Here is a 15,000-nt window from a genome sequence, read left to right on the forward strand (position 1 = left end):
TAATAAATTAAATTCCACTGTAAACATGGAAAATGGGAGTCATGATACAAAACGGGGTTTTATTTGTTACTTTGTTATTCTTCCTGTTGCATGTGTCTTGGTGTTTCTCTGTTGATAAATGCTAGTACTTTGTGTCATAGTTTATGTTTTCAAATGCTTCAGAAGCATGTAACCTTATCTAAGCTGTATAAAACTGAGTGGTAGGTACTGTCCATCTAGGGGGATCGTTATATGTCCTTGTTCGCTAGTTATGAGCAGCTTACAAATAGCACTGGGTTCAGTCTGAGCTCTTTTTAATATTGTAAAACCAGAAAGATTCAAAAGGTTATTATTATGGTAGACACTCTACACATTTCCAAAGTGGGAAGAGTAAGGATGCAGGAGTTTCTTCTTTTAAAATAATCTTTTCTTGCTAGAGAGCCTGATCCTGCACTGTGAATGTGTGCTTTTGCACCTCCATTTATTTTTAAAAGAAGGAGCCTACAGAGAGAAGTTTCTCCATTAAATGTTTAATTACACCTCTTTCAATAAACCAGAGAGAGACTTGTCTTACTGATCTGTTCCGTTCTCAGATCTGCCACTTAAAATATCCTGTGACCTTGGATTAATTACTTAAAGGCTGTGACCTGTTTCCTCTATCTGTAACAAAGAAATAATTCCTGCATACCTTGAACTGGCTCGGAATGTGACTAATATATGTGATTTTGTGATTCTCCTTGAAAGCATTAAAAACTAAGGTCAAGTTCTGCATGTAATTTTCATTTTCAATATCTGTCAAAATAAAAAGAACTTGGAATAAAAATAATGCTTCTCCTTTGGTTGCATTTGGTTTTAATCGAATTCAGATTGATCAACATTTCTTGAAAATATGTGTGCAGTTTTTCAAGGCTTCTAAAAAATGCAGAAGCTTACTGGAGGTGCAGGCTACTTATGCTGCCTTCCATTTGTGCCATTAGGAATATGATTTTTGTAGGTAATGTAAAAAAAATATAAATTTGTATGGTTCCTGTTATCGGTTAGTTCATAGGAACAGTAGATGAGCGTTTACTTGGCAAGCTTCTTTACAGGTAAAGCTGAATTTTTCATGTATGGCAGAAGAGTGGTGTTAAATACAGAAGCTCAGCCTCCACCGTTTCTCTATTAAATTGATCTGGGGGAAACCCAGATTTTTTAGCCTTAAAGAAGTTCTATCTTCCTTTCTGCAGCCACGTTCATCTAATTTCCACTGTCAACATTTTCATTCTGTGTCATAGCTCTCCTTTAATTAGTACATTCAGATGTAGAAATAAAGCAGTTTACAGTTGGTTTTGCCCAAAATGCTATTTAGATGTGTTAAAAATGTGTTTATTTACATATCTATAGTTTTATTTAGAGGGACTTGTAAGCTAATCCAAAGAAACGGGGGACAGCCTGCATCAGAAACATGATAAACTCTTCAAAACATGAAGCCTCCATCATGGAGTCGACAAATTTACGTGTTCCTCAGAGGCTGCCTGACCCATCGAGCTTTGTAGGCTTGCTGTACCCGGTCATCTTCATGACAGAGTTGGGAGTTCAATTCCTTTGAGGACATCTTGTAACAAATGGGTTGCAGTCATAAATCACGTGTTTCACTTTGTCTCTTCAGTTTTTCATGAGAGGTCTGACTGAGAATTTGTGGGAGTTTGTGGCCCACTCAAACGAACCTCATCATTCACTTGATCATATGTTTTTGCTGGGTCCCTCTACTGTCCTCTACCTGAACTGACTTCAGATACATTGAGAGATTTGTATGAAAAAGAGTCAGAGTTTGCCTCTTTGCTACATTTTTTTAAATTCAGATCAGAAATCTTGAAAAACACAGACAGTAAACCAAAGAAATATGCCTAATGCACATAATTGGCCATAAAATATCAAGTTTCTGATAGTCTTACGACCCAGATAGCACAGTAACACTACGCCAGTAAGAAATGAAGTGCAGTCTGCTGTATCACTGAAGGCTGTGAAATGTACCAATTTATATTACCTAATTACAATTAGAGGAATCTCTTTGCTTGATACATTTTGCTAATTTAAAATTCAAGCAGTTTTCAAAATGCTTTGTCCTTTACCTGTGGGAAAGAACCTATGTATCAGGTGTGACACACACATATGGATCCTCACATAAAATTCTGTTAAAGACAGTATTATCTACAAAAATAAGTCCTTTTACTATGATCTTGACTGCCAGTTTTTTCATGCTTTTCTCCATCACACTGAAATACAGGTGAATTAGGTTCCCTACTTCAGCTTATACAGTTGAAAGTGACTGTTGAAAAGTACAGGAAAAACAAATTTGAAGAGAAAAGCTCTTAGAGTGCACCACAAAGCAGGTGTGTCTCCAAATATAAGTGCAAGTACACAGCCGGGGAGATTCAGAGCAGACACTACAAAAGCTAGCAGAAATGTGCCTGCTGAAGGGGAAGCTGTAATTCAGACTGAGAAATAGAGGACTCTTGTGGCAGCGCAAGTCTTACTGCACATCTTACTGGCTCGAGTCTTTAGCACAGAGCATGAATAAATCAGTGCCACTTACAGAGTTAAGTTGATTTTCACTCTGTTTAGATCAGGATTTTTACTTGTGTGTTTGAAAATGCACAAGACAGGGAAGACAGAGAGTATATAAAGGTAAAAGGAGAAGTGAAGTAACAAGTGTGCAACACCGTCACCATTTGCTATGTATTATGTTAGTAAGCATGTAAGTGTTAGGAAAGTTCTTGCAGGGTTTAAAGATTAAAGGTAATGGTTTAATCGGGAGGGTGTCCATCTTCCTCTCTGCCTTCTCATTTCTGCATGACGTGGAATTGAATAGCGTCACTGAGGGAAAATTGTTACAAGAAGTTCAGATCTCATGTAAACAGAGGAGATTCTTATTGACTTTAGCGGGAGTTGGACACTGAATCCAGTCAGTGAATTTTACTCTTTGCTCATGCATCCAAAAGTTGTAAAAAACAGGTTGGCCTGCACTTAGGACCAGGTAGACTTAGAATAAAACATTGTTGCACAGGGATGTAGTGTTTCTAATACTACAAAACTTCTTTATGTGAGAAGGTGTAACAACAAGCATTAACCAGCTGAAAGTTAGGTGCCCACTCAAAGTGAGTCTACACTCAAAGGAGAGAGACAGCCACATTCAGAGAGGGGTTAATCCCATGCTAAAATAGATGCCTAAACTAGAGCAGATCAACTTTCCTTGGGATTTCCTTGTTCTATTGACAAAAAGAGTCTAGTGGTAGCTGAGATTAAATTCCACATGCACATCCCCACGTGCCATCCCGGTGTCTGGTTCTGAATGGAAGTCTGGTTTGTCTCTTCCACTTGTATTTTAGGGTAAGACCTTCAGAATTTTCAGCCTCAAAATTCATTTGTTGTTTGCAATAAACTGTCAGACTTTTCATTAATAGTAGGTACTTTTACTTTCAGACCCTTAATTAGTCAGTGGTTTAAAACCTGAATTTATGCTGTGATGAATTGTGTGAAAAGTAGTATTCTGTGTAGTATTAGATGAAGTACTTTCTTCTAAAAGTAAACTTAAGCAGACTTGTATTTCTCCTATCTTCTAAGTGTTACATTTATGCAAAGTATTTCAGAATAGATTGAAGCAATAGAAATATTAGAATGTTTTCCCCTGAAAATTAGTTTGTGATTTATTTTATTAACAATAATATTTTTGCTGATTTACAGAAGACTGCAATGTCCTACAAACATCTCACAAAGCAGTATTTATATGCCAGCTTGCTATTATACACCAAAAAAACATTTGAATTTTGCTAGACAAGTGAGTGGCTGCTTTTTCATGGGTGGAAAGCTTGGCCTGCTGACAGCTGTTCGACTGTGTCCTGGTTAGCTCAAGCAGGACCTTTCACACAGTGTGTCTTCTGCAGTGGCTGGGCACATACCTCCAGCTCTTCCACAGGACCTTTCTCTCTTGTGGTACACAACCACACATCCTTGCTGTGTTTTTCCCACTCACACATATATTCCTGAGAGCATGTGTGTAGGTCAGTGTTTACATATATGTATGCACTTCACCTCAGTGTATAATGAACGGACAATAAAGCTGTGTCCAAAAGAGCAACCTGCACAAAAATGCATTCTTAAATTTTAACGGACAAACCAATAATCTTATGACAAGGGTCCCCAACTTTCAGTTTTCAGTTAGGAGTGACTGAGAAGACGTTTCTCTCTGCAGAGACTGGGTGACTGAGGTGGCAACCCTTGCTCCGTACTCTGATATATCTGTAGCTTTTTTTTTCCCTGGTATAAATCAGACTTCCTTAAAAGACTAGCCGAGCCAGAAAGATTTTCCTATACTGAAGTGATGTATTACACAAATATTTTTCTAGGCTAAGTGTCTTGATTGTGTAAAACATTTACTGCTTTAAGATACTTATTTTGCTGTCTGTTTTAATCATATCTTTTGAGACAGTCTCAATAGATTTTTCCATTCGTAACATTATGACACTTGATAAGATGATTGATTATGAAATGTTGAGAGCCCTGCCATGTGATCATTTATTTTTAAATACACATTTGTACTAGCCAATGCTTAAATTTTTTGCAGAAATACATAAGAGATGCGAAACATAAAGCTTGAGTCTGATCGAATCTGATGCCTCTGGAAATAGAGTGCCACAGTACTGTGGTCTTAAAATAACAGATTCTGACTGAACCTGGAACTTTGCAGTGATAAATATTATGTAAAAAATTATGGTCCATCTTTGGTACAAAATAAAAAAGATGTACAGCTATGGTGCCGGCAAACTAAGATGTATTTGACAATGATATCTTTCTTTCCCTGTGCAGGTGCCTGTGTCAGTGGCCATGATGACTCCCCAGGTGATCACCCCTCAGCAAATGCAGCAGATTCTCCAGCAGCAAGTGTTGTCTCCGCAGCAGCTTCAAGCACTTCTCCAGCAGCAGCAAGCAGTTATGTTGCAGCAGGTAATGTGGGTTACCTGCTTTGGACCGTTAGCACAGGGCATTCGCACAAGTGTCAGCCAGATTTAATGGTCTTATTTTGTAATATTTTACTGCCCATTACACCAAAAAGAATTAAAATTAATGTGAAACTTCTCAGTTTTTAAATTTCTTGTTTTAATTCCAGAAGTGTGAAAATGCAATTTTGAAACATTAAATAATATATTAAAACCAGCGGCAGCAGCAGTGGCAGATGCATTACAAATACCAAACAAATTTATATTTAAATTTTTAAGTGCTTAGGCACATTTTAATTGTAGACTTGCCAAAGGAAGTGCAAATAGAGTTGTAGGTAATTGTTGCTTTAAAATTCATAACACTGTAGTGCTCCCTTTAGTCACATAAATGGTATGCGGTTATGAAATTTGAACTTAACAGCTTGCTTCATCATGGGAAAAAGTTATTTTATTTTGGTTGTTTTTATATCAAAAAAATTTGTCCCAGATAAGGCTAAAAAGAAGGAGGAGGTTGGAGTTTCCTTAGCACAAAGTCTGGCAGCTAAGTGAAGAATCCATGAACTTGTTATTCATACAATAAAGGTAGTGTCAGTGATCAGTACCACAGTGTAACACAGAGCGGATTTTTGGTTGGGTGCTTAATTGTCATACAGAAAATGATGCGTCTGCTTGTCATAGTCATAGCTCAATCACTGTATGTTTAAACACTTTAATATCCCTTTACCGTGATCATTACAGGCAGTTCACCTTCACTTGTGAATCCAGCATCCCACTAAACAGATTGACAGATTAATTACTTTTTTCCCCTAAGAAAGAGACAGTTTAGTTTGGCCTTAGTGACTTGTAGGTTTCTTGCAAGTGGATGAGTACAGATTCTGATTTGTTATATAGGACATGTGAGAAACTTAGGTAGAGTTATTTGAGGAGTTAATTTGGCTCTTGCATTCCCTTTAGAATACAGATTTTCTATACCCTTCTGTTTAGGATATTTTGGAATCTGCATTGGAAAATTTCAGAACCGCCTTGGAAAAAAATGTATGTAGATCTGCCTCTTCAAATCACATTTTTTGTTATGAGGTGATTCTTAATGGCTACGCTACCATATGCCAATCTAGAAGAGTTTAGGAGATTTATAATACTTGAAACTTTTGCCTTTATTTATTAAAGTCAAAATGGTTTATTCAGCAACAACTACAAGAGTTTTACAAGAAACAGCAAGAGCAGTTACATCTTCAGCTTTTGCAGCAGCAGCAACAGCAGCAGCAACAGCAGCAACAGCAGCAGCAGCAACAGCAACAACAGCAGCAGCAGCAACAGCAGCAGCAGCAGCAACAGCAGCAGCAACAGCAGCAGCAACAGCATCCAGGAAAGCAAGCAAAAGAGGTAGGAGCTAAGACCCTTGCTGGTGCATACTAGTCTGAGCTGTCAGAAGCTTGGAAAAGACATGGCTAGTTCAGATTTTCTCCTGTAGCAAGGATGCAGCTATCAAAGATTTGTTCTTATGTTTTTACTGTGCTTAATAGTGGTGCTGGTATAATTCTCCTGCTCCCCTTTCTGAGACATAGGATTTGAGCAGTCTAGTGCTGCTGTCGTCTAATGTTCGCTAATGAATCCGAGTGTGCAAGGAACAAGCTGTGTGGTGGACACCGTACTGATTATCTTGTATTCACAGGCAATCTGTGTTGGGGAAGGAGCCTTACTTTTCTCAGTGGCACAGCTCAGAGAGCATGCAAATTTAGTCCGTGGCTGAAAAAGAGCGATTGAGCACAGATTTCAAAGTCACAGGCCCCTGATTAATGAACTGCTACTGTAGGTTTGGAGTGGCGAGTAGAAAGTTACAGTTTGATGTGCTCATAAATCAACCTGACAGGCGGGTTTCTCAGGCCTAGCTTGCACTTGTCAGCAAACTGCATCAAATATAAACATAATACAAACAAAACATGTTGAAGTAGTTAAATTGATCAGCAGGTATCCTAGACGTTGTCTTCAACCTGCCCATTATGCAAACGTCGAGGAAGCAGTTGTGACCTCCTGAGGCTTTGTTTCTGTTTGGATTTGTGAATAGAATTTCAGACAGCCATCAACTACGGAATAGAAATTGCTCCCGTATTTCTCCGGAGGCTCTGGGCAATCCACATGACTTGCTCCATTATGCAGTCTGTTTTCCAGTGAGCGCATCAGAAGTTTCTCTTTTCCCCAAACTAGAAAGGAAAGGTCTTCCACAGCAGCTTGTCTTTCTCTGAAGTGTGACTGCCTTCTCATACCCTCCTGAGTCTTTGCAGACTCCAGTTTGTCTTGAAATGTCTCACAAAACTGGAACTTATACTTTTGCTCCATAATAGGGCACTTCGTTGCCTTGAATGCAGTGCTCCTTTTAATATATTCCAACAAGAGAAGAGGAAGAGCCAACAGGCCAGTGAAATGAAGGCTACATCCCAGTTTACTAATAGATCACTGGAGACCGCGTTCATGGGCCACTGCAGACCAAACTTAGTCAATTGGAAAAACAAGACTGCCTTTGAATCACAGGCTGCTGTAGAGAGTTACACTTTTAGCATAGATAAATTTGTTATCATCTGCCATGAGCTGGGCTTTTTTTGTGTGTGTTTGAAACAGCTGTTACATACTTTCTCTTGACCCTTTGCTTTAGTGTGTCATTAAGTGTATCTTGCCATTTTCCCTAACACCTAATAGCTTGAATGAATATAATAGAAAATTTCAAACGCTTTCACTGCCTGAGTATTCTACAAATAGCATTATTATTTAATAACTGAGATTAAAGGGAAAGGAGTTGATTTTACATTTTTGGCTTTCTAGCCTTCACTGCATGCTTTACTCTGTGCTGCATTTGCCCTTTTTTTTCCCCTTTTCTGTGTAGCAGCAGCAGCAGCAGCAGTTGGCAGCCCAGCAGCTTGTCTTCCAGCAGCAGCTCCTCCAGATGCAACAACTTCAGCAGCAGCAACATCTGCTGAACCTTCAGCGTCAGGGACTCATTTCCATCCCACCTGGCCAGTCTGCTCTTCCTGTCCAGTCTCTGCCACAAGGTATTTGAGTAATATACGAATGGAGTCATTTCTAATTCACAACTTTGTTAACTGTTACATTTTCAGCTGAACTTCAGCAGTTTGCCGTTATGACACTTTATTATTAGAACTTTATTACTCATATTACCAAATTTTCATGAGGCTGATAAATTTTACAGCATACTTTTATGGAAGAAAACAGCTCTTGATTGTTTTTTCTTAGGTATAAGATGCATATTTATTAGCTTTAAGTGCTGAAAATAATTTCTAATAGCAACAAAATTCAAACACCATTGCTCTTCTCTGAGGAATTACTGAAATCTGGTTTAGTGGAAATGTTATAATTTCATTTAATATAAGTGAACAGATATAAAGTATATCAGACAATGATACTAAAGCCATTCCAAAACTAGCTTCTTTTTTTCTTCTAAGAGAAGAGTTTGAAAGCATTGAAAAGCACTTTGAATCTTCAATTTATGACAAGGTGAATTTAGGGATAAACCTTAAAGTTCATTTTCTTTGCTATTCCTTTGTATTAAATATGTTAAATAGAATAACAAGTTTTGAAGGTGATGATTCCAATAGTAATGAATTGTAACTGACAAATAACAGTAAAGACTTTTTGGGGAAAAAAAATCACTTTGTCACTTTGATCAAGATTTCTCAGTGCTGAAAATGAACTCAAACTCTACTACTGGACACAAATACATTCACGGTTGAGAGAAAACATGGCACACACTTTCGAAAAGTAAATTAACTTGGAAATAAATGCTGCTTATATTTTAAAATAAGGCCTAAGATTTCCCATCTGAAGGACTCTCTACAACCTGTGAGGTATGTGTTTGTGTTACCACAGAAAGGTGAGCTAAATGTCTGTCATAAAAATTACACAATACTCTGATCTCTGACGCTGCAGTCCTGCAATGAGCATTGTTTAGACCATGTTCATGATAGGCAATATTACTTTTAATTGGTCTTGGCACATATGTCTGGTTCCTCCACCAGGTAACTATTATGAAATCAAAGCTTCAGAAATTAGATGAGCAAAAGCAGAGTACACAGTGTATAGATGACAGGGTAGACAAAAAAAAAAAAAAAAAAAGACAAAAAAGCCATGAGAAAGACTTACCTACTAAAAACCTCAGTTCCTGGAAAGCAGAGATTACAAATAAATGTGTACATTCCATACATCGTGTGGTGTGGAAAAGCTATGACATAAGCATATCTAAAGTTACAAAAATTACAGCAACCAAAAAGAGTACTAAGTAAGCTATCACACTAAATATTATTATTTGAGAATAGCAGTGGGGAGGCAAGCTGATTCATGAAATTGGTCACGTGAGACTGGTAATGCTGGTTTCCTTTTGTACAAAGTCACATTGGACCTGAATGGAAAAAGGCAATTGAAACACAACCTCCCTCTGAACAGCTTTACCTTCTGCAGCCTCCTCTTGTGCCATCTGTTGCAAGAGGAATTCCTCGGGTTTTCTCTCACGTTAAGCAATCCCCATAGATTTCCCTCAGCACTCCTACCCAATTGCATTGATATTCATTAGTTTAATGAACTAATTCATCCATTCATCCACTTCTAACAGGAAAACATAGAAAAAATAATACCTTTCTTAATACATTTTTAGGAGAACTAGTAAACAGTTCTTTTAAAGAACTTTCTTTTACTCAAAGAATTTAACTGAAGTCACGACAACAAAAGATTGATACTCAAAAAATTAAAATACACGATTTTACAGCTAAAATATATCTGGCTTGTTCTTTTTAAAGTAAATTAATATCCTGTTTGCTTCTGCCTTGGTATTTTTTTTATTATAATGAATTCCTGTCAAGTATTTAATTCTTCAGTTTTTCTTTCCTGGTTCTAATGCCTACTGTGTATGTAGGGTTCCTTTAAGTACACAAGTGAATTTGTAGGACCTTGATTTTTCATAGCCTTGATGTGGATGTGCAAACTTAAAAAATATAAGACAGCTTCCCTGGAAAACCTCCCTGCATCTCCAGAAAGGCCACTCACCCTGTGCCAGGTGAGGTGAAGTTAGAATGACGAGGGTAAGAAGGAAAGTCTTTCTAGCAAGATGCTGAAACAAAGAGAGAACCAAATGCAGAGTTGTGACCAGCTCGGAGGTCTTTCCGTGGGTTTCCCTTACAGTACATTCTGCGTTGCATAGGAAGGTGCAGCACCCAGTTCAGATAATAACAATGTAATGAAGATTAATAGGCTTCAGATCTGTTGAGTCTGTCTCGTACATCTTAAATTTACACATCCAAATACATCCAAATATATCCAATATTTACAAATCCAAGTAGTACTTCCTAGATTTAACATAGATGTCCCTGCATTGGGGTATGCATAAAAGTAAGAGGATCAAACTTCCTTTGTTTTTCTCATAAAATTTAGCAAATTTTATGACAGACATTTTCTGTGGCAGTGTTAAATTAAACCTTCAGAATTTATTTAAGCTAATACACACTGGTTGTGGTAAAAAGATATTTTTCTCCTTCCACTGTACTGCAAGATGTATAATATGGTTATACAGAAGGATTTACATATACGTAACACAAGTATTTTTATATGCATCCATTTAGATTGCTGAGTGACATGGATGGCTAGGACAACGAGAGAAACATAGGGGGATTCATGTTTATAAGTTATTGGTCATAAAGAGTCCAGTAAACCACAAATTGTTAGTGACAAAGAGCATGGGTTTTGCTTTTGTTAGTATGAAAAGACAAAACTTCCAAGTAGAGCAGTGAGGTTTGCATATATAAACTGTTTGCTCCAGATGTAGTTTCTGCCTTTAAAGGACAGGAATGTTTACTATGTTTTCTTGATGATCAGCTATAGCAAGTAAGGTACAAGAGGTGTTTTAGCATTTATTTTGTGACAAGAACTTCACTATGCCATATCCAAAGCCAGTGCCTCGCTGTGAGTTACTTCCATGTAATGCTGCGTTGATGCTAGCTAAATGCAAAGGACTGCAAATGACAACAAGAAAAAAAAGAAACCAGAAAAAAACCAAAACCCTAAGTTTCAATCAGGCCATGAAGAAAAATAAAAAACGGATGCACAGATGGGGTTTGTAAGTGGTAGTTTTATTAAGTATTTATTCAAACATAAAAAATAGAGTAGACAGTGGTGAAAAGAGTTACAAAAATAACCTCAAAATCCCAAAATTCTTGGTGTTAGTAAACTGCATAGCAAATCAGTATTTGCTTTTTTCATTACAGTCCCAAATTTTTATCCCACCCTGGATATCCTTCCTGATCCTTTCTCCTTGAATGTAGTGTGGAGAGGGTGTTTTGAGGGTTATCACAATCTGTGAAACTTTAAAACTTACCCTAGTTTTGCATTCAGACTAAAATATCTGTCAGCAATTTTAGCCATTTTACAGGTCTCTTGTAAAATGGGAGTTGGACTTTTTCAGACACAGAAACTACAAAATTGCCATAATTTACAATTAATTACAAATCCACTTATTAACTTTATACTTTTTAAGTGCCTGCCCTTAATCCTTTTATCCTAAAAGGCAGCCTTTCAGAGTACCCTGAAGAAGTGATAAAATTAACCAGCCTGAGCCCAGAGAGAAATTTACTTTGATTTTAAAAAACTCTAGGTGAGTAAGGCAGCCCAGAGACAGAGCTCCGTCGCTAGCTTCACGCAGAGGAAGAGGCTGCCCAACAGTTGCCCAGAGGGGCAGGAGACCCCTGCCCATGGGAAGGGCCATTGCTCCAGCTGCTCCCAGCCCTCATCCATTCACCCAGTTTCTGGGGTGGCTCTTACCCAGCTCCCCCAGGGCCCAGAGTCTGATAATCTCTGATGAAAACTTTCTCGCTGCAACACACAATGATATGTTTGCCCTCTGATTATTCAAACAGATGGGTTTATTCTTTGTTTTTATTTTGTTCAATACAAAATTCATTTATTTTGTTCGACAGCAGGAGGAAGGGAAGTCTTTGAAGTAAATAATGTACTGTGTATATCATGCCACCTAAATGAATACATTACTTTTCATTTTGACTTGTGATTACATTTGCGGGCAACTATTATTTACCACACTAAAATGGGTTATTTGCAGTGTTGCTGGAACATACCTCATGAACACGGCAGTAATTACTTACCTTCATTAAACAATTACAACTAGTATTACCATCACTCCCGTTACCCATCTCTCTAATGCAGTAAATTAGAGCCTGGCTTCTTTGCTTGCTTCCTTAAAACCTAGCTTTTTGCTGTACAAATATGATATAAACTCCAGTTTTAAGACTTACATTCCAATCAGCTCCTTTTCACTTTGTCATTAACCGAGTTTGCCAATGGGTGTTGGTATCTAAGGTAGAGAAGCAGGACACAAAATAGTAGTCTAAAAATGAGCTCCTTTCATAATTTAAAAAAAAAATTATTACCTTCCAACCAATTTGTTTCCACACTACCTCCAGAAATTATTATTTCTGTAAATCACTACTAGTCTATTTTTTAATAGCTTTGTATACTTCATGGTGAGACAGCTATTGAGAAGTATTAAGGAACTTACTGTGCTTTTTCATATTTTTTTTGCTGAATCCGGTTTAGTAGTCTGAGTTCCTATGTCTTCAAAGTAAAACATTATCTAATAAACAGATTTGCCAGTGAGGAACAGTCTTTACATCTTTCTAATGTATCTTGTTTACCCAACAAAACTATCCTCAATGAAGAGTTTGAATGAATAGATAGATTTTAATCCTTTTCTGAAGGACAATCAATGTGAGCATTTTCATAAAAGAGCAAAATTTTAATTCAGACAACATCAGCAGTTTGAATGTTTTGCATTCCAGCAGATGTAGACACCATGAGCTTCTCTTATCTGATTTCACTTGTTGAGATGAGATACAGAAGACAGAATTAGATTTTAAGAAACCTCTGGTCCAAACCATGTCAGGCTGAAAAACCTGGCCATGAAACCAGATCTTTCACAAGAAGCAATCTGGGCCTCTCATTGTTTTCTACATTTAATTTAGTGTTCTTCAAAAGAGAGATGTCAAACTTACAAAGGCTGGCAGTGACAGAAGGTGTATATATTTCAGTTGAGCTCATCATCTTTCAAAATTTTAATTTCCTACCTTAGCTGCATGAATGCTCACAGCTCTTCTCTTGCCTGTATTTTGGGAATCTTCACTTGAGGCAGAAGCACATTGTAATGGAAGTTTCCATGACTTCATGGAAAGCGCTCAACTTGAGCCAGACAACCCTAACACAGATGTATGAATGCATTCTATGAGACATTGCTATTTGTGGCCGAGGATAAATCCTGGAAACTACAAGTTTCCAGGCCGCAAGTGGAGCAGAGAGCAAATTTAAGCTATATCTGCAAAGATCTGGTGGCTAGACTCCAGAATAGTACTGTGCGTGTAGCAGAGAAGTTTGAGAAGCTCTTCAAATTTTGTATGGCTGCCCATCACCCTAGGAGACTGGTGAGACAGTCTCCTTTCTCCTAGCCAAACCCTACAATTTATTTTCCACAGTAAGGCTGGACAACAAAAATAGTGGAGGAATTTGATGGCCTCCACTACATGTAATTTCATCTGTGTAGAGGGAGTTGTAAATGGGCCAGTTTTGTTGGCTTTCCAGCCTGGTGCCACTGAATGGTACCAGCTTGGTGAAGAGCTAAAGCAGTCACCAGTAGCTAGCTCTGCCCTGTAGTGGTTTTGTTCTTCTGGATAGTCACTTCGGTTTTGCCTCTTCAGACACATTTTCAAATGGAACAATTTTTGTAAATATTAAACAGGACTATGAATATGGGGGTGTCATTAATGAAAGTCAGATGCGTTCTGCTCAAATGTTAAACCTGTTATGATCTCATTGATTTCATTTTTGTCTTCTGGTTTTTCTCCCTCCAGTCTTCCCCCACTCCCTGCTCTTGTTAAGTGTTTAAAGAGAATATCAATGTTTGTATCCTTAGTGTAATATGTTTTTCTATTTTCCATTACACGTTTGATTAAGAGGAATTATAAAACCTCAGTGAACTGTGGATGCATTGAGTTATGTTTCCACGTCAAGAAATTGATCAAGCAGACAGCAAAAATATTGTCTGGAAGTATATTTAGAGTTGGGTTTTGTTTTCTTTTCAAGAAGTAGTTGCAAGTTCTTTGTAGCTTTCACCCTTTGATCCCTGAGCAGTGTTTTCAGAAGGAGTATAATATAATTAAAATTCGTGATTTCTAATGGACTGTTTATAACGTAAGAGAAGACAGTTAGATTACCTGGATTCTGACAGAAGAAAAATGAATTTATGTTTTACTACACATTGATTGTGCTGAAAAAACAGCATCAGCTTTATTGTTGGCATTAATCCATTAGTAACACTGAGCTCATTATATGAAACTCTTTATTTTGTTATATTAGTGGGGCTCTCTTTCATTTTATAGCTGGCTTAAGTCCTGCTGAGATTCAGCAGTTATGGAAAGAAGTGACTGGAGTTCACAGTATGGAAGACAATGGCATTAAACATGGAGGGCTAGACCTCACTACTAACAATTCCTCCTCTACTACCTCCTCCACCACTTCCAAAGCATCACCACCAATAACTCATCATTCCATAGTGAATGGACAGTCTTCAGTTCTAAATGCAAGGCGAGACAGGTAATTCTGACAGATTTCAACTTTGCTTATCCTTTGACGTAAAGCTGTTGTTTAACATCATAAGTCACATTATTTCCAATCACAAAATAACACTTACTACAGGCTACTTAAGAGATCGTGGGGACTCGATTCTTCAGAATCAGTATCAGTAGGGCATCATTTTCAATAACTATGTTGAATTTTGCAGACAAAATTACAATTACCTGCCTGTGGTTTTATAACATGAACTTATGGCAGTTTTGGTAAAAATTAGAAATCACAAAACAGAGCGTGCTGGGTTAGAGGTGTTAATGCAGAATTGTGGGCACTTTTGTAGGCGCATAGTTCCATTCGTAGTTGAGTCAACACATCTGGCAGTCAGGCCCTTACTGTTCAATCAGACTGCTGGTTTCAC

The 15,000-nt window shown here is 37.7% G+C and overlaps 1 protein-coding gene across 14 annotated transcripts in view; it reads left to right on the plus strand.

The window, feature by feature from the left end:
* The window catches only part of FOXP2 (forkhead box P2), a 440,819-nt gene that overhangs the window by 370,388 nt on the left and 55,431 nt on the right, over nt 1-15,000 (plus strand). For 11 of the 14 annotated variants that reach the window (XM_075081092.1, XM_075081089.1, XM_075081088.1 and 8 more), the window contains 4 exons: nt 4,825-4,962; nt 6,141-6,338; nt 7,834-7,999; nt 14,393-14,606. In XM_075081092.1, the coding sequence (XP_074937193.1) occupies nt 4,825-4,962; nt 6,141-6,338; nt 7,834-7,999; nt 14,393-14,606 (716 nt within the window). Of the gene's footprint in view, nt 1-4,824; nt 4,963-5,939; nt 5,991-6,140; nt 6,339-7,833; nt 8,000-14,392; nt 14,607-15,000 lie in introns of all 14 variants that reach the window. The other 3 variants (XM_075081101.1, XM_075081098.1, XM_075081100.1) reach the window with 3 other exon arrangements.

Source organism: Phalacrocorax aristotelis, chromosome 1 (genome assembly GCF_949628215.1).
Source record: "Phalacrocorax aristotelis chromosome 1, bGulAri2.1, whole genome shotgun sequence".
NCBI classification, from domain to species: Eukaryota; Metazoa; Chordata; class Aves; order Suliformes; family Phalacrocoracidae; genus Phalacrocorax; species Phalacrocorax aristotelis.